Here is an 18,359-nt window from a genome sequence, read left to right as displayed (position 1 = left end):
ATCTTACCTCAGGGATGGATTTACAAGCTTCTCCTGAACGTTCAACTGCATTTAATGAGCTAATGAAGAGCGTGAGATGCTGCTAATAGCCTGGGGAATGCTTATAAGTGGACATTTACCCAGTCTATCAAGTTTTTAGGTGAGTTAAATTGACTGATTTCTGAATGGGAGTTTTGAACTGATGTTGTCACAAACTTGTGATGCACCTGTGGCACAGATCTCCTACAGTTACTTGACATATTAATACATATTGTTGCATGGAAAAGGATATAAACTTTAATTCAGTCTGAATATGTTAGTAAGACAACGGGGAAACAAAGAGGAGAGAAGTTGTGTCTTATTTCTGTGGATGTTAATGTTCTTAATTCGTAAACCTGTTCATCTCTCTCCCGTCAGGTCGTATCGATACTCCGACAGACTGAGGCAGTGCAGATATGAGTGACGTGGCGGAGGAAGCGATGGACAGCTCTGCGGTGTCAGAGGAGGAAGTGGAGGACCAGCAGGAGACGTCGCAGGGAGACCAGTCGAGTCCGAACAAAAGCCGCACCAGAATACCTGGTAAAGGGAAACAGAGGGTTTACTCTCTCTGCTCAGTCTGATGAAGTTATCCTGTGGTTGTTAAACCTCCACACACACAGAAACACACCCAGAGTTTGACAGGGATAATTCATCAACATGTGTTTACAAGATTTAAACTGTTTACATCAGAGATTCCTGCAGGAAAAAGGTTTTTATTGTTTGTCTGTTAAGCTGTTGACTGAAAAAGAGGCGTAATGTTGATTCATTTTCATTCTCACTCTGTCGATGCAGTTGTGGGTGAAATCATTGAGGGCAAACGGGCGAAGAAGACGGTCGAGAGGCTCGATTTCCAGGCGCCCAAGCAAATGGAGAAACTCAAGATTGGAGATGGTGAATGTCATTAATGTTTATATTTTTAAGCACAAGAGTCCTGGATGTGAATATTCATCATTTGAAGATGCTGCTGATCTTTTCAGGCAGCGGAGATAAACTCGGAGACATTCCACGCACCAGCTTCCAGATCAGCAAGATGAAGCCAGCTGATCTGAAACCTCTGCACGCCATCCTGTTCGACAGACCGGGAAAGGTACGAACATCTGCAGCCCTCCGTTGAAGTCTGGACTGACTCTGAGCGTATATGATTTTAAAGTGAAACAGAGACATGAGTTCAGTCTGTTATTACAGCATTACTTGACGCCTCTGCTGTGAACAAAGGTACAGAAATAACAAACTCTCTCTCTCGTTCTTTTAACAGATGGCCACGATAAAGAAGAACCTGCGTCTGTTTAACGGCTTTCCCTTCGACGCCGACAGTGAACAGTACACCAAGAAACGAGAAAAGCTTCTCAAGTGAGTTTCAGGGCAGCGACGCTGCGACGTACGTTCTTTACTGGACACTGTCAGAAGTTTGGAAGGATTACGAATGACCTCTGTTAGTATAGATTAAAATACATATTATAGACTGTGGTGCTTAAATAAAGTTTGGCTCTTCTGTGTTTTTGATGCAGGAATTCAAATTTCACCAACTCTAAACTGAAAGTCGTCTGCAGTGTTTTGGATCTGGAGAAGAAAGGAACCCACTCAGACCTGGTCGACAGGATCCTAAGTTTCCTCATCGCACCAAAAAACAGTGGGAAGGTGAGCTGTGAGGCTTAAGCACGATTAACCTTCAACATTTAAGTTTTAAATGAGTTAAATTTTATCTCTGAGTTTCAGATGTTGAGGTTTTTCTCCTTCAGGAAGCAGTTCCTCATCAGTTTTTCTTTAGAAACTGAAACCTGTGTTTGTCTTTCTGCAGCGAGTGCCCGTGAAGAAGAAGAGGAAATCGAAGAAGAAACTGTCGGGTGACGACTCGAAGGTAAAGACCAAGAAAAAGAGCAAATCCAAACCCAGGAGCTCGTCGTCAAGTCCCAAAAAGTCGAAAACGGGAAGCAAGTCCAAAGCCATCGTCATGGACTCGAGCAGTGACGAGGACGATGACGAGGAAGACGAAAAGGCGGGAGCTTCGGCCGAGGCCGAGGGATCAGACGCCGAGGAGAAACCGTCAGAGAAAGAGGAGGACCAGTCTGACAAGTCAGACGAGTCTGCAGATGAAGAGGAGGAGGAGGAGGAGGAAGATGACGATGAAGGTGATGAAGATGATGAAGATGATGAGGTGAGACTGTTACACAGAAAACTGGAAACTAGGTTTTCTTGTGAATCGATCAGGCATTAATGGTTTTAGTTTATAATTGATTGATAAGTCAATTTTCAAACAAAAACATCAAACATTCCTTTGTTTGCTTGTTTATTTGTTTTTGTTTGTTTATGTGACGGTAAACTGTTACAAAACAGGAAGTTTGAAGGTGTAACTTCGGGCTGACGAACATTTTCTAGACCAAATGATTAATTAATAAAATAATGACAAAACAACTGTTTTCATTTAAAATCCTTGTTTTGTTAAAGAAAATACTCCAATTAGACTCATTTGTAGTCGTCAAACTTTGAGTTTTCATTTCACTTTTTAATCTACAAACCTTTTGTTTCAGTCTCCGAAGTCAAAGTCGGGGAGAGGGAAGTCTGCGTCCAAGAAGTCTGCACCGGTGAAAAGACAACGGACACCAGCGAAGAAGACGGGTCCTCCGAAAAAGAGAGCGAAGAAGGAAGTTTCAGATGAGTCCGAGTCTGACGTCGACAGTGAAGCTGAAGAGAAGGTAAAACTGGAGTCAGTAGAAACAACAATTTAGAATAGAAACTATTTTTTAATGTGTAACCAGTTATTGATTAAAACCTCCGATATCTGATGATTAATGTGCTTGAAATTCACTTTTCCAACTGGTTTGCTCTGCTGTGTTTTGGTATCTACGACTGAGTTTTATCACAAAGATCATTTCAGTGTTTGGTGAGGTTTGTTTATCAGATGTGTTGTTGTTGTTTACTGGTGTTTTTTCTGTTGTTTTTCAGCCCAAAAAGAAGAAATCGGCACCGGCCAAACCAGCCGCCAAAACAAAGAAGGCCGACAGCAGCAGCAACAGCAAAAACAACACAAACACAGGTAATCAGCTGCACAGTTTGATGTTCCTCTAATAAATAACTGTGTAGTCTTTCAGTCAGAGTCTTTAAATCAGCTCCCAGAGAGAACTCATAGTGTTTCACATGTAGGTTCAGATTCCTTCAGTGTTTCGATGTTTCTCTGTGCAAACAGGACAGCTTGTTTCTCTGATTACTGAAGACGACAAAAATCCTGTTTAAAGATCAGAGTTAAAATGTTAGAAAAGTGACGGCGACTTCAAACGGTGAGAGAGAGGTCGACTGAAGATGTTTTAATATCTGTCGACATCTGGCGCTGACAGAAAACAGTTGTAATCTTATCCAAAAAATGTTGTTGTGAAAGTTAAAGTGTTGTGACGTAATGGTTCGAACTTTAAAGAGGCGTGAATGATTCATGGTAAAATATCATTTTGTTTTTGTTTTTTTCTTTCAAATTATTTTTTCACTAACATTCTCTGAATTCTTCCTCTCATTTTCTCCTCCTCTTCCTGCAGCAGATGACAGTTCAGACGACGACGAGCCGCTCATCAAGATGATCAAGAAAGCTCCAACCGAGGAGCAGCTGAAGGAGACGGTGCAGAGTCTCCTGAAGGAGGCGAACCTGGAGGAGATGACCATGAAACAGATCTGCCAGAGGGTGAGAAGCCTCGTCCTGTTCACACCTACGAGCCACAAACCACCGTTTAATTCATTTTCTCTTCTCTCTCCTGTTTGTTTCAGGTGTTTGACACGTTCCCAGACCACGACCTGACCGGCAAGAAGGACTTCATCAAACAGACAGTCAAATCTGTGAGTATCTCAGTACACACACCAGGCTGATCTTTACTTCAGGTATTCTGATTTGATCCTCTGACTGTTCATACTTCAAAATGCACCAGGATCAGGTCAAATACTGGAAGGGTTTGTGTTCATGAAGATGTACAGTTCCAGGTGTGTGGTATTTACTTTAATACTTCTACCTTCCTGTTCTGGTTTATGTTGAAGCACAAAAAGACATTTTCCTAAGGTTAGTGTTTTAACAATTTGTGTTCTAAAATTCTGCCGAGTGTTGAAATGATTAGTCTTTAAATCAGCAGTTGTTTTTAATCAGTTAATCGTTGATGTCGTTCATGGAGCAAAAAATAACAAAAAGTGAAAGAATCATGGGATTCAGATATGAAAACATAGACTGGGCTGATACTGAGAAACATGTAGTTTCTGCTTTTGTCCAGCAGAGGTCGTCACTCAGCAGACGTTCATCAGTTTAGCAGCAGTTGTGGAGCAAAAATTACAAAGATTTGACTGTTGTTTGGAAAAAACATCAACAGAAACGTCTGGAGTCGTCTTTGGCTCTGAGAAACTGTGAAGTGTTTTTCTTTTTTAATGTCTTATAGAATAAATAACTTACTCTATAAAAATAACATCTAAAGAAAATAATATTTAGTTGCTGCCTCCCCCTCAGGAGGCCTCTTCAGTGCAGTGGTTAAAAACAGGAAGTCATCTGGCAGCAGCTGATATGATCATGTCAAAACTCAGACTCGAGTTAAAGAAAATGCAGTTTCTGGTTTTCTCCAGCAGGGGTCGTCAGAAATCATAGGTCACATCCTGCCCTTTTAATAATAATAAGGAAGTGACTGTAGGAAGGAAATATCAACAAAGACTGAAGCTAAAAAGCTGACATAACAGAGATTTGAAAGAGGTCTGAAAATCCTCCTGACAGCTGTAGAGATGCTGACAGAGAGAGCTGGACACTGTATTTAACCTCTGAGATGTAATATAAAGATGATGCCTCTGATAGAGAAACTACAGCGTCCACTCTGGACACACCTGGAGTCTGACCAGTAAAAAAAAACAGGTCACTGTAAAGTAGTTTCACTGTGAGTCTCGTCACTTTCAGGATGAGTTTTATAAACAGGCATCTACGCACACAGTGTTTAAACAGTTAGCTTATCAGTCGATTAGTTGATAAGTAAAAGTCAGAGTTTGTGGTTTTAAACTGAACCTTTTTCTGTCTGTGGGGAACCTGCAGTTTAACACTTCATAATTTAGATGAATAAAAAGCAGCGCTTTGCACAGACACCAACAGTAAAACTTTGAGTTGACTATTTTATTCCTGTGAAGCAGAACAACTGTGCTGATGCACAGACACCTCTGGGCGGGGTGACAAATGTCAGCAGCTTTTTTTCCCACATACAAAGCAGAGACCTCAAATGATACGAGTTACTGCAAACATACTGTTAACAGTATTCCTCAGATGAAGAACGCACGTTAATTCTGTCGGTTTACGGGGAATTTAAAGACTCTAACACCAAAATGTAAAACTGTGACGGTCACACAAAGTCAGGGAGACTCGTCATATGTTCTCTGGATTCTTAATCTGTAATCTGAGATGTAAATGTGACGATTATTATGATACTTGGATTATAGTCGACACAGTCAGGATGAAATATTGTTTCTATAAAGTGATTCTTCTCCTGAACAACCTCTGAACACTGAGAGATCTCTTCAGTGTTTACAGATACAAACCTCAGAGTCAGTATTTAACCTGCCTCCTTCCCTCTAATCTGAGCAGGTTTCAGTGGCTTCATTGTGTTTTTTATCAGCTCATGACTGATCCGGTCCTGTCGCTCTCTGTAAAGCCTGGCATGTATTATTCTAGCAGCTGAGAGGATGTAGTTTAAACAGCTGAACCTACAGGTCAGCTGCACTGTGTTTCCACAGTAACCATGTGACAGAGCTCAGCTGGTTTTTCATAATCAGCAGCGTATGACCCGCATGAGAACACATGTTGTCCTCGGGTCAGCATCAGCTTTTCCTCCATTTATTTTTTTATTTTTTTTTACCCCAGTAATGACCAGTTGTTTAAACCAGAAGCTTGTTTCCTGTTTTCTGTTGCTGTTTCTTTTCCAGTCCACTTTACAAAGTCTCTAAAGTAATCTGTAATTCATGTTAATCAGATTACACACATAAGCGTTCATTTCCAACCTCCACACCAAAATAAAGTTCCCTCCATCCAGACAGATGCTAAATACTTTTTTAACGTATAGGAGTAAGTTTTTCATAGGTGCGGTCTCTTTGACATATGTCGTATCGTTTCCTGTTCTAAAACGGTGACACCCATAACACATACCACATCCCCGCAGAGACCACTGAAAGTACCGCCTGTTACTAATAATACATGATAATTAAAACTCCTCACATTTATCAGTATTACACATGTAAAGCACAAAGGTATTCTAGCTGTGTATTTTTTAACATGACACATTACTCCTGTTTTACCAACTGTTTATGTCCAGTCGTGATCTGTAAATGTTAAACTGGTTTAATTAGCGCAAGATGAATAATAACCTTTAGATTGAAACATCCCCCACATAGCAACAGCACTCCCCAATGTCAGGGGCTTCCCCCAGCACCTGGCCTGGTTGCCAAACTCCCCAGATCCCAGGTCAACACTCTTTGTTGTATTCATCCAGACATTTCTGAGCAGGTCTGGTGGCGTAGTGGGTTTTTCCTGCTGGGGGAGGCCCCTGCCATTGGGGAGTGTTGTTACCATGGTCTCTGACAATGTTTAGGTGGATTTTATTTTTACTTGATGTTTGAAATGTTCTCTTGCAGCTCATCACATGAAGATCTGAAGAACAAAGTCGACGTCACTGCAAAAGAGGGAAAAACTTCAGCTGAAGTGACTGAAAAGCTCCTTTTTCATTAGTTTCATATCATGGTTTGTTTTCATACGAAGCTGTTTTATACACAATTGTTTTTTGTTGTTTTTTTAATGTTATTATTAATGTGTGACTTGTGTATAGGTTTCCAGATTAACTCCACATTCATCGTCAGAAAACTTTTGTAACGCTCTCTGGTCGAGTCCAAAGCAAAGAACCAATCAATTTAAAAAAACAAATGGACAAAAAAACATTTCATCTACTTTAACGTGTAGATTTTATCTGTGTGAAGTCGACTTCATGACATGTTTCGGCAACAGAAGGAAGGAAATGAGTGTAAAAATGCAGGTAAATAAACTGCAGCCAAACAACAAACAGATGTTTTGCAGGTCAAAATAAAAAGCAGTGGTTTGGACGTCAGATGAATGAACTTGTTTTTTGTTTATTTAAAACTCAAGTTTTCTAAATCTGATCTTTGCTTTTGACTCACAGGACTCTTTATTTCTGGATTAAACGTCTGTACATATGTTTCTAATTAGGTGAAGCTATTTTTTGATTAATCCACATTTTAACTCGTTTTGTCAGCTCTGAAAACTTCTCTGGATTTTTTGTTTCGTTCGTTTCTTTTGGTTGTTTTTCGTTCTGTCAGACATTAATTTACAGTTTCAAATATTCAAATTAACTGTGCTGAGTAATTTACTTACTGATTAAAATTGTACTGTTTTTGAACAAAACTCTCTTTATGTCTTTGAAAGTGTTGTTTTCGGTGTGGTCGGGGAAATCTGGGGAAAACGATCTCTCAGAGTCCCTCTGGAAATATTAAATAACTTCCCATGATTTTTATCATTTCACTTTCTTAATAGGTGCAGCTTTGAATCAGTTCATCTGCTGCCTTTGTGGTTTTTCTCAGGTTGTCAGGTTTTCAGTTCAGTTGCTGAAGGATATTTGAAGATGTGAAAATGAAACTGTACGTGGCACTTCAGTATTATTTCACTGTGGACTGTATGGATGTGTTCAAAGCATGATTGAATTGTTTCTATCAGTATTTCTACCCATAATAATCGTGGTCTGATCCGTGCAGTTTACAGATTTCTGTGTTTTCTCCAAACTCTGGTTGTTGCTGTAAAGAGAGAGACTGGGACAGAGGAGCCAGAAGTGAAAGTACTTCCTTTATTGACCACCTCTGACTCCAAACCAAAGTAAAGCCAACAAGAATCAGGAGGTGAGGCTCTTTCTAAAGTGTGTTTGACTTCAAACTTTCAGTTAGGTCGCCGTGATAAACAAAGGGAAATGCAAACCAACAGGACAGACAGGATGAACCTAGACCTGAGGCAGATATCCGTCTCAGAGCAGCACACTATCTACAGCGGCTTATACTTGTTTTTCATGTTTTCTTGAACATTTATCGCTCGTTAATTTGAAATATCTACTTTTATCTCAGCTTTATGTTATAGAAAATGCGTGAAGAGCTCAGATACCAGTCTTTATTTTGTCTGTTTAACGAAAACTGTCCCTAACGAAGGTTAAACCGAAGCAGGCAGAAAGATAACAGCATTGCTGTGTCTGCAAATACAGATTAGCGTTGGCTGAGATAGTGCAGGCTGTGCAGGCTGCATCCTGTGGCGCAGTTTGGCTTCCTGGTGTAGGATGGATCATTTACAGCACCGGGTAAGTACACAGTTAATATTCTGCTAAAGATTAAAAAGAGGCGAGAATTGAACATGAATCCAAAGTTACTGCGCTGCTTTTAGTTCAAAGACAACAAAACTCCTTCATGCGTTAAAACAGAACCTGTCATAAAGGTTAGTGCATTAATGATTTACAGTGTTACCTGATATCACAGTACAACACTTCTTTGTTCTCCATGGTTTGTCTTGTTTACTTCTAGTCTTTATGTAGTCAGTAGCTCCACCCTCTAACTCCTACCCTGCTGCTCCCGAATCGAAAGTAAATTTAACCATCCCCTCTTGAAATGCGTTTGTGTTTTGTGTTGACATCGACTGGTTTTGCAACGATGATTCACATTAACCAAACTCTGCAGATCCTCTGTTTACACGTGAGACGGTCTGTAGAAACTCACCGCGCTTCAGTTTGATCCGACGCTCGAGACGAACTAAACCGAGGAAGCGATCGAACATTTGGAACGAAATTAAACTCAAATTATTTCTCCTGATTTTCTTCCACAGTCGTCAGACTGTTTCTGTCTTCGGAGGTGAAGGTAGAGAAGAAGGTAAGAACCAACTAAATGTCTGATTATTACTGGATTTTACAGAATTATTGATGCATTATTTTTGCACAGCTGCTTCTCTAACGCTGTTTACTTTTGTTGTGAAATTGATTTTAACTTGTTGTAAAATGCTTTAGATGACTAATGACTAATGTTGCAAGTGCACATAGTTAAGACAGATGTTTTTGTTTTGTTTGTTCCAGAGGAGTGGTGCAGCTGCAGAGTTGCGGTCATGGTATGTGGCGCTATCTAGTTGCCTTCAGTCATGCAACACCATTGTTTTTTTCAGGGGGCGTTGTTACAACAGTATTTTCACTTTGCTTAAAAAAATATGATGTGATATTTTCCCATTAGAAAAAGATTCATACGGAAAAATTCCTACAGACCAAAGCAGAAGAATCAGTTTCAAACAACAATGAAGGATCTCCTCAATGTTCAGAGTTTTTGATGCATTGGCATCAAAGATTTAAAAATGAATTAAAGTTTGACAGTAAAAGAACTGTGTCGTTTTTAGTCCCAATGCAAAGACAAATTATCTATCATTTATAAAGTTTGTTGAAACTAAATTTGTGCTCTGATGTTAAATATACTACAGCATCAGTTAGAAAGAAAAAGTGAAAGCCTTCAGTTAGTAATAATAAAACTAAGCTGTCCTTCACCTTTATCTTTACTGTATCATGAATCATATCATAAAAACTCAAACCATTTGAATAATGCAAAACATGGCCTCCTGATAGATATTTCTGTCTGTATTTTCTGTTCTGCTACTGATACAGTGTTGGTACTCTTCAAACACACCTGCACCTCTCACCTCACAACACAAAACCTCAGGCCTGAATACAGCTGTGCTTTGAGCTGGATGCTAAAAGCAGAACACTAACAGACAAAGCATCTCCATGTAAGGAGAAAATATTTGCAATATTTAACATCACTGCATGATTTAATTTGTATTTCTCCTTCCTGTTTACTCTTCCTATTTTTTTTAGTTCTGTTCTCAAACAAGAAGCTAATTTAAACAGAAGTAAGTGCAAAGTGTCTGTTTCAGTGCTCACTCTTATGATATATAGCCGTACTGAAACAGCTCTGGAAACAGGCCGACTGTTCAACTTACTGCTGCTGAGCATGAAAGTGTTTCAGGTTTTTGTTTATTTGTTTACACAACTAATATTTCATGACTAAACTAAATGCATGTGTATGTGCAGGGAAGGAAAGAAGTCAAGACAAAGGAGACAGACGAGAGGAAACAAACTGAGAATTTAAACATCCAGCAACAACGGAGCAACATTATAAAACCATCTGAGTCGAATTTCCCCCGGATGAATGTAAGACCAACCTCGAGAACATCCCCAACCCTTCAACGTTGAGGCTTCACGAACACAAACGAGGTAAGAGGCTTTGTTTAAAAACATAAATCATCAATTAGGGTGGAGAACTGAGGGCGCTATAACACAGCTGGGAATCTTGAGACCTGAGTTATTTATCCTTGAAATAGATTAGTTTGTGATATCGGTCGTCTGATACTCTTTGACAATCCATAAAGCAGTTTGTTTGATCTCTTAAGTCCACATGATAAATGGATTGGCCACCAGTAGCTACAGTCATCAGGACTTCATACAGACTGTATGAAATGAGTTCTTTTGTACTGTACAATGTCATTGATCTACATTGTAGATTCACCGAAGACTGAAGATGGATAAAAATGGTGTGGAGAGAGGACCAGCGTTTTCAACAGCCAGTTCTGTTTCTGTCAGGACTGACCGCTCAAGAGAATATCCTCCAGACTTGAGCATTGAATCCACACCTTCAGAAGGAAGGTAAAATAATCAGTCTTTTCAGGTCATATTTTCAAGATTATGCACCCATTTCAAACTTAAGCCATTCTTTAAACTTAAATTTCTTTTTAAACTTGATACATTTAAAAAGTTCTAAAAGGACTTGACAGGAAATGGAATCAGCACCTAGGCTGTGTGTTTTGTTGTACTTTACAATATCACTGATCTACATTTAAGACTTACTGAAGACCTGGAATTGGGTAAACGTGGACCAGAGGGAGGAACAGCATTTTCTAACGCCAGTTTTGGTTCTGCTAAAACTGATCGATCAAGAGAATATCCTCCAGACTTATCCACTGAAACCAGACCCTCAGAAGGAAGGTAAGATATCAGTATTGTCAGATTATATTCTCAAGATTAGGTAGTATGGAGGTTGGAAGACTTGGTTCTTCAGCACCCTTAAATCTTAACTGAATGTGGCAGCCATTTAAAACCTAAGATGTTCATTAAACTTAAATTTCTGTTTAAACTTAATTTGAAAACTAAATTCTCACAGGACTAAATTTGAGTAGCAACAGCAGCTGTCATCAGCACTTACTACAGGCTGTGTGTTCTATTGCACTTTACAATGTCACTGACCTTCATTGTAGACTCATTAAAGATGTGGAGATCGGTAAACGTGGACCAGAGGGAGGAATAGCATTTTCTACTGCCAGTGTTGGTTCTGCTAAAACTGATCGATCAAGAGAATATCCTCCAGACTTAAAAACTGAAACCAGACCCTCAGAAGGAAGGTAAGATATCAGTATTGTCAGATTATATTCTCAAGATTACATAGTATGGAGGTCAGAAGACTTGGTTCTTCAGCACCCTTAAATCCTAAAACAGCTTTCATATCAGGAACAGTTGCTTTGTACTGTCCCTGAGTAGATTCAGAAGACACTGTGGAAAACAAGAAAAGTGCTGTTTTGTTTGTAAGGCAAGAAACAATTGGCAAGTGTCCACTACACTTAAAAAACATGCAGTCTTAGTGATCTTGTGCCGTAATGTTGTAACTGATACAATCTGTTTTAAGATACAAATGTTCCAGTTGTGTCTTCAGTCTCCAAAACCCTCCTGGACAAAAAACCAACTGTGTATGTTTTCCATAAACTGTAATACTGTATATTTACCATCACTATTTCTTACTTTTTCCAGTGACCAGACATCGTCAAACTTTCAGCAGGATTCAGCCACCCAGAAGGTGGGCATTGCATCATTGCAGTAACAATGTAACTCAGTTATAATGAGGACCTGCTTAAGGAATAGGATATTGATAGAAAAAATGGTTAATCATTGAGTCATTAATTTCATGGTCTCTTTCAGTTATTTGAATCCAAAGTCACTGACCTTGTAAAGCAAGCTCTGATGGTACATGAGAAGGTCCTGTCTACACCACAACAAGGACTCTCTGATGAAGATGTACATAAAACAAGGAATGAAGCAAACGAAGCAGCTCTGAAGATTGCCCTCTATGTCTTGAGGACCATGAATGAAGAAGAACGTGCTCGTACACTTGAGCAAAGTAAGACTGTGTTTTGTCTTACTAGTTTGTATTTGTCAGACGAGTTCGCTGTAGCTACCCACTGATATTCAACAAATGTTACAGATTACGTTTGTTTGTAATATTGAATGAATTGCCATGAACATGAACCAGACGGTAAATCATAAAGACTTTAATGGTTCCCTGACTTTTCATCTAGCGCCACTATGAGGTCAGTGTGTGTTAAGAGCTTAAATTTTACTTGTTGATAATGTTAGATATTTCTGTGCCGTTAGGTCATTATGGAGAACTCGTTGTGCACCAACGAAAACAAAAATCTTTCCTGAAGAAGAAAAATGAGTACTTGTTGCAAGAGATAAATACACAACAATGTCCAGTGCCACTCAAACAGATTTATACTACGCTCTATCTGATAGAAGGCGACAGTGAAAATGTCAACAGCGAACATGAAGTGAGACAAATTGAGAAAGCCATTAACAAACGGAAGTCTGTGGAAATTCTGATCAGTTGTGAGGACATCTTCAAGCCCTTACCGAAACTAAACAAACCAAGAGTGGTGCTCACCAAGGGAATAGCAGGCATCGGCAAAACCGTGTTGTCCCAGAAGTTCATGCTGGACTGGTCAGAGGAGAAGGCCAATCAAGACATCCAGCTCCTGTTTTCACTTCCTTTTAGGGAGCTGAATTTGCTTAGAAATGAAAAAAGAAGTTTGATGGAGCTTCTGTATGACTTTGATCCAGACCTGAAAGTATCTGGAATCAAAGACCTGAAGGCGTACAAAGTCCTGTTTGTATTGGACGGTCTTGATGAATGCAGACTCTGTCTGGATTTTGAGGGAAATGATAGATGTCATGATGCTACACAGTCTGCCCCAGTGGAGGTGCTGCTGACAAACCTCATTGCAGGTAATCTGCTGCCAGAAGCTTATCTGTGGATAACAACCCGACCTGCTGCAGCCAGCTGTGTCCCTTCACAGTATGTTGACCGGGTGACTGAGATACGAGGCTTCAACAACCAACAGAAAGAGCAGTATTTCCACAAGAAAATTGAGGATGAAAACTTGGCCAAAAGAGTCATCGCAAATATAAGGTCTACCAGAAGTCTCTACATCATGTGTCATGTGCCAGTGTTTTGCTGGATTTCTTCTATTGTCCTGGGAGAAATGTGCGCTAAAGCAGGAGTAGGAAAGTTGCCAAAGACTTTGACTCAGATGTACATCCACTTTTTGGCACATCAGACCACACAGATGCGTGTCAAGTACTCTGAGAAGCAAGAACTGGACTCCCAGGGGAATAACAAGGTGATTATGTCACTTGGGAAGTTGGCCTTCCAGCAGCTGGACAAAGGCAACCTGATCTTCTACGAGGAGGATCTCAGAGAATGTGGTAGTGATGTCCAAGAAGCATCTGTCTACTCTGGATTGTGCACTCAAGTCTTTAGGGAAGAGTCCTGCATGCAGAAAAAAGTCTTCTGCTTTGTACATCTGTCTGTCCAAGAGTTTCTCGCAGCTTTGTACGTTAATGTTACGTACAAGGTCAGTGGTGAAAACCTGATGACCAAAGAACCTAAACCATTCGCCAAAACAAAGCCTGTATCTGAGCTGCACAAAGCTGCAGTGGACAGAGCTTTAAAAAGCGAAAACGGTCACCTGGATCTCTTCCTGCGTTTCCTCCTCGGACTGTCTCTGGAGTCCAATCGGAATCTGCTCAGAGACCTGAAGATTCAGGTAGAAACCTGCGACTCCCAAAGTCATTTGGAAACCATCGAGTACATAAAGGAGAAAATAAGTCAGACTCATCATACGGAGAGGTATATCAATCTCTTCCACTGTCTGAATGAGTTAAACAACCACTCTCTGGTGGAAGAGATCCAGAGCTACTTGGAGTCAGACCAAGACTCAGTGATGGACGAGCGCTCTGCAGCTCAGTGGGCAGCTCTGGTCTTTGTGTTGCTGACCTCACCGGAGAAACCAGAAGAGATCCACCTCAAGAAATACTCCAGAACAGAAGAGGGCCTTTCCAGGCTCCTACCAGCCATCAAAACATCTAGGACAGCAATGCAAGTATTTTTTTTATCATTTTCTCATAACTCATTTTACCATTTATCACAGGATGTCTTCAACCTACCCACCACAGACTTACAACATTGACTTTTTCTGTTCATCAGGTTGAATGATTGTAATCTTACTGCACACTGCTGTGAGGAGCTGTCCACAGTCTTCAGCTCATGCTCTATGGAGCTGAATCATTTAAACTTAAGTGACAACAACATAAAAGACTCAGGAATTGAGTTTCTCTGTGCCGGACTCAAGAGTCCACGTTGCAGACTGAAGACGCTGAGGTGAGTCAATGCTGAAGCTGACAATAACATGACTTGACAAACACTGGGAAAGTACCCACAACTTTGATCACTCAAAGCACATGCCAGACAGACTATGTAGACCAATAACAAGTCATGATGCAAATATGTGGTGGTTTCACCAACTAACACCATGTCTACACAGGAGGCATGTCAGCTGCAAAACAGAAGGCTCCTGTTTAACAAAACATAGTTGGCTTTTTACTTTTACTTTTCTCTTGACACTAGTATTTCCTTAAGAGTTTGTACAAAGCACACCAGCATTTGACATCAAGACTTCAGTATCTCTAATTTTAAGGTGTCACCTTGTCCTTGTTTGTCCCTTCAGGCTCAACAGATGCAGTCTCACCTCCAGATGCTGTAAAGATCTGGCTTCAGTTCTGAGCTGTCCCTCATCACGTCTTGAAGAGCTGGACCTGAGTGACAATGACATCGAAGACTCAGGAGTAGAGCTGCTCTCCACCGGACTGGGAAATGTGTGCTGTAAACTGAAAACCCTAAGGTTAATCTACTGATACAAGTTTAACAGTTAAGAAGGGTATCTCTTTACTGTTTCAGACCCTGAGGACAAAAAACAGCCATCGTTTAATGGTTATTCTATCATTCTGTCACAGGTTGTGGTTCTGTAGCATCACAGAGAAAGGTTGTGGTTTCTTGGCCACAGCAGTAAAGTCCAACGCTTCCCACCTGGAAGAGGTGGACCTGAGCTACAATCACCTTGGAAAGTCTGGAGCGACGCTCATCTCCGAGGCTCTGGTGGAAGGAAAATGTGAATTTACTAAACTCAGGTAAACAGTGATTTTAATCTGTTGAGAAGTCTTGCATCAGAATAAGTCCTTTAGGGAGACTTCCTCAACATGATCCAGACTGACTGCATGTGTTCTCTTCACAGAGTCGACCACAATGCAGAACACTGGTATAAACCAGGACTGAAACGATGTAAGTTGTGAATTTTTCTAGCAAAAATCAGAAAGAATGAGAAATTGAAAATGGTACCTTTTGTTGATGGTTTTGAAAAATGTAAAAGGACATTCATATTGTGGAGCTTTGGAACATGCAAGCAATAATGCACAATGAGGGATCCTATCTTTTAATACACTGGTTTAAACAATGATCAGATGATTGACCAGATCCAGGTTTGGGGTTTCCTGGTGTATGGACACCTGTTATTATACCGGTGTAACTCCTTGTTCTCTTCCTGCCACCAGATGCATGTGAGCTCACAATCGATCTCAACACAGTTCACAAACTCCTCATCCTCTCTGACGGGAACCGAAAAGTTACCCAGGGCAGAACGAAGCAGCCATACCCCGATCACCCTGACAGGTTTGACTACTGGACCCAGGTCCTGTTCCAGCAGGGCCTGGACAGCCGCTGTTACTGGGAGGTGGAGTGGAAAGGACACTGGGCCGGGATCGGAGTGACCTACAAGGATATCAAGCGCAAAGGGCCGGATAATGACTGTGTGATTGGATACAATAAAATCTCTTGGAGTATCCACTGTTGTGATCATGGCTATCGTGCTTATCATGACTTCAAGGGCGTTGTCCCCCAGGTCCCTGTGGCTGGTTGTCACAGACTGGCGGTGTATCTGGACTGGGACGGAGGTGTCCTGTCTTTCTACAGAGTCTCTCCTGAGGGGTCACTGACACACCTTCACACCTTCGTCTCTGAATTCACTGAACCTCTTTATCCAGTTTTCAGAGTGTGGGGCAAAGGCCACTCACTGAGGCTGTGTCAGGTGAAATAATCTGTCAAAAGGAAAAAGGCATGAACAGTCAAAATGATCAACTGTAAATAGTGTACTTTCTTCTGAGAGAAAACAGCTTAAAACCATTTAAACCAAGACGTTTTTAAAAATAGTTTTGAATTATTTTTTGTGCATTTTCAGCCTTTATTAGGTAGGTGTAGTAGAGGGAGATGGGAAATGATGGTAAAGAGCAGGGGAAAGACAAGCAGTGAAGGGTCAGTCTGGGCGGAAGTCAGCCCAGGAACCAGTTGCTCAGGGCATGCGCTCATGTGGTAACTATTCAACCTAACTATTCGGTCAATGAGTTGCCCCAATTTAAAGTTTAAACATCTAACAAGTAGGATTGAACTGAATGTTTTGAGCCCTCAAAGCTTCTACTGTTGACATAGTAATCAATGTCCAATACTATTATTATATATGCATTAACACAAAAATTCCAAATAGCCTGTGTAATAAGAAATCGTAATCATTATTCGTTAGTATTATATAATTATTATTTTACAAGTGTGACAGCTTCTTGGTGTGAGATCTGGATTGTTTTTCTGTCTCCACATGGCAACAGCTTTTTAGACTGTCCATACATCCATCCGTACATCCGTCAGTCCCATTCTTGTGCACACGGTATCTCAGTAACACCTTCAGGGAATTTCTTTAAATTTGATAACATTCAGCATTTTCCCCAAGTCTGTGGAAGACTTGATGCTTGTATATTTTCAACTAAAAATATAAAATTTAACATAACTTTGGACCATTATTATTACCATATATGTCAACACGTAGATTCAGCCGGTCCTTCAGCTAGTATATTAGTACTATTAGTACAGTACAGTACTAATGAATCCCCCCCAAAACTGGAAAAGGTAACAGAGAAAATAAATAAACAACATCCAGAAAACTTTAAGACAAATCTTAAATTCTAAATAAATCCTATATAAATTCACTGGAAACCGACAGTAACCATTAGATCTGGGAAAAGTCTTTATGTTGTTTTTTCTCTCCACAGTGATTTTTGATGAATTTAGGGCTTAGGTGGTTCCCAAAATGGCTTGGGTGCTTGGGTGCTTGGGTAGGAAACACCCTGACATTCACTTGGACTCAAGGATGACCTGATTTGATTTTGGTGATCAGAGGTCACTGATCTCACAAAATGTATTGTTGGCCTCTTGGATGGGATACCTCAAGACTGCTCTGAAGGAATTTCTTCAAATTGGCACAAGCATCCCCTTGGGCTTGTTCTTGGCCATAACTTATGTATTTATACACCAATTAACTGACAATGGAGACATATGCTGGTTTTTGATTTGTTTTTGCTTGTTCATTGTAGATGCATTATCTAACACTAAGCTAGGTAGGAAACTAATGTGCTTATACCTGTTGAAAGCTAAGGTTCCTAATGCTTTTACACATGGTTGTTTCATGACTTCAGATTGTTTTTGGTAGGTTGTTCAAAGTAATTGCTAAGCTAAGTAAGTTGAAGGTAGCTGGCTGTCTAGGTGGTAGTTAGGGTCAAGTAAAGGATGTGGTGTTCAGACTGTTTTTTTTAGAGTAGAAACTGCAGTGTTTGTTAGGACATTTGCAGGTTGTGACAGTGATAGCCTTATGTGTCCATAGTGTGTGTGTGTGTTTGTGTGTCCCTGTGTGCGACCATCACTGACGAGTTCAAACATCTAAACTTTATATGAAATTCTTGATATAATTTAGCTAATTACTTGTGTAATTCTGTCTTTTCAGACCTGATTACTGAGCTATATATGTTTTATAGATATCAGTTTATATTTGCATTTATCTGTTCTGTATAGAGCATTCATAAATTGCTGTGGATTCACTTAAAATGTATATTAAATCAAAGTAACGAGTGTATTGGTCTCTGAGTTTCAGTTTTTGTAGAATATAACGTCGGTTAAATTTGTTCTGTTTTTTATTTAAGGTTAAATTTCATTTCAAACTTACCTCCGGTCTTATGAGACATTTTTATTTGCTGAATTTGAACGCTGTGTTTCTGTTCTTTGGGATTTCAGAT

General features: G+C 40.1%; 2 protein-coding genes across 10 annotated transcripts; both read left to right on the top strand.

Moving 5' to 3' along the window:
* Positions 1-270: 270 nt before the first annotated feature.
* LOC108890524 (protein DEK) lies at positions 271-7,526 on the top strand. Of its 2 annotated transcripts, none has more exons than XM_018687402.2 (11): positions 271-558; positions 811-909; positions 996-1,105; positions 1,274-1,368; positions 1,527-1,656; positions 1,817-2,173; positions 2,547-2,711; positions 2,962-3,052; positions 3,546-3,685; positions 3,769-3,837; positions 6,643-7,526. In XM_018687402.2, exons 1-11 carry the CDS (start codon positions 435-437, stop codon positions 6,652-6,654), a joined length of 1,392 nt encoding a protein of 463 aa, XP_018542918.1. In that variant the 5' UTR covers positions 271-434; the 3' UTR covers positions 6,655-7,526. The 2 variants fall into 2 exon arrangements, with proteins under 2 accessions (XP_018542918.1, XP_018542917.1); XM_018687401.2 differs by having other exon boundaries at positions 276-558; positions 3,543-3,685.
* A 269-nt stretch (positions 7,527-7,795) lies between these two features.
* LOC108890523 (NLR family CARD domain-containing protein 3) lies at positions 7,796-18,199 on the top strand. 8 transcript variants are annotated; one of them, XM_051067589.1, is made up of 16 exons: positions 7,796-7,911; positions 8,265-8,357; positions 8,876-8,919; positions 9,120-9,151; positions 10,119-10,301; positions 10,588-10,730; positions 10,926-11,069; positions 11,339-11,482; positions 11,886-11,931; positions 12,054-12,252; positions 12,507-14,289; positions 14,398-14,571; positions 14,918-15,091; positions 15,204-15,377; positions 15,482-15,528; positions 15,798-18,199. In XM_051067589.1, the coding sequence occupies exons 6-16, from the start codon at positions 10,606-10,608 to the stop codon at positions 16,337-16,339; spliced, it is 3,552 nt and encodes a 1,183-aa protein (XP_050923546.1). In that variant the 5' UTR covers positions 7,796-7,911; positions 8,265-8,357; positions 8,876-8,919; positions 9,120-9,151; positions 10,119-10,301; positions 10,588-10,605; the 3' UTR covers positions 16,340-18,199. The 8 variants fall into 8 exon arrangements, with proteins under 8 accessions (XP_050923546.1, XP_050923549.1, XP_050923548.1 ...); XM_051067592.1 differs by lacking the exon at positions 7,796-7,911 and adding an exon at positions 9,903-9,937 and having other exon boundaries at positions 7,975-8,357; XM_051067591.1 differs by lacking the exon at positions 7,796-7,911 and adding an exon at positions 9,693-9,814 and having other exon boundaries at positions 7,975-8,357.
* The last annotated feature ends 160 nt before the right edge of the window (positions 18,200-18,359 follow it).

The sequence above is a fragment of the Lates calcarifer genome, unplaced genomic scaffold (genome assembly GCF_001640805.2).
Source record: "Lates calcarifer isolate ASB-BC8 unplaced genomic scaffold, TLL_Latcal_v3 _unitig_1782_quiver_2149, whole genome shotgun sequence".
Taxonomy (NCBI): Eukaryota; Metazoa; Chordata; class Actinopteri; family Centropomidae; genus Lates; species Lates calcarifer.
Note: the sequence above shows the minus strand (reverse complement) of the source record. Positions and strands in the feature narration are given on the sequence as shown.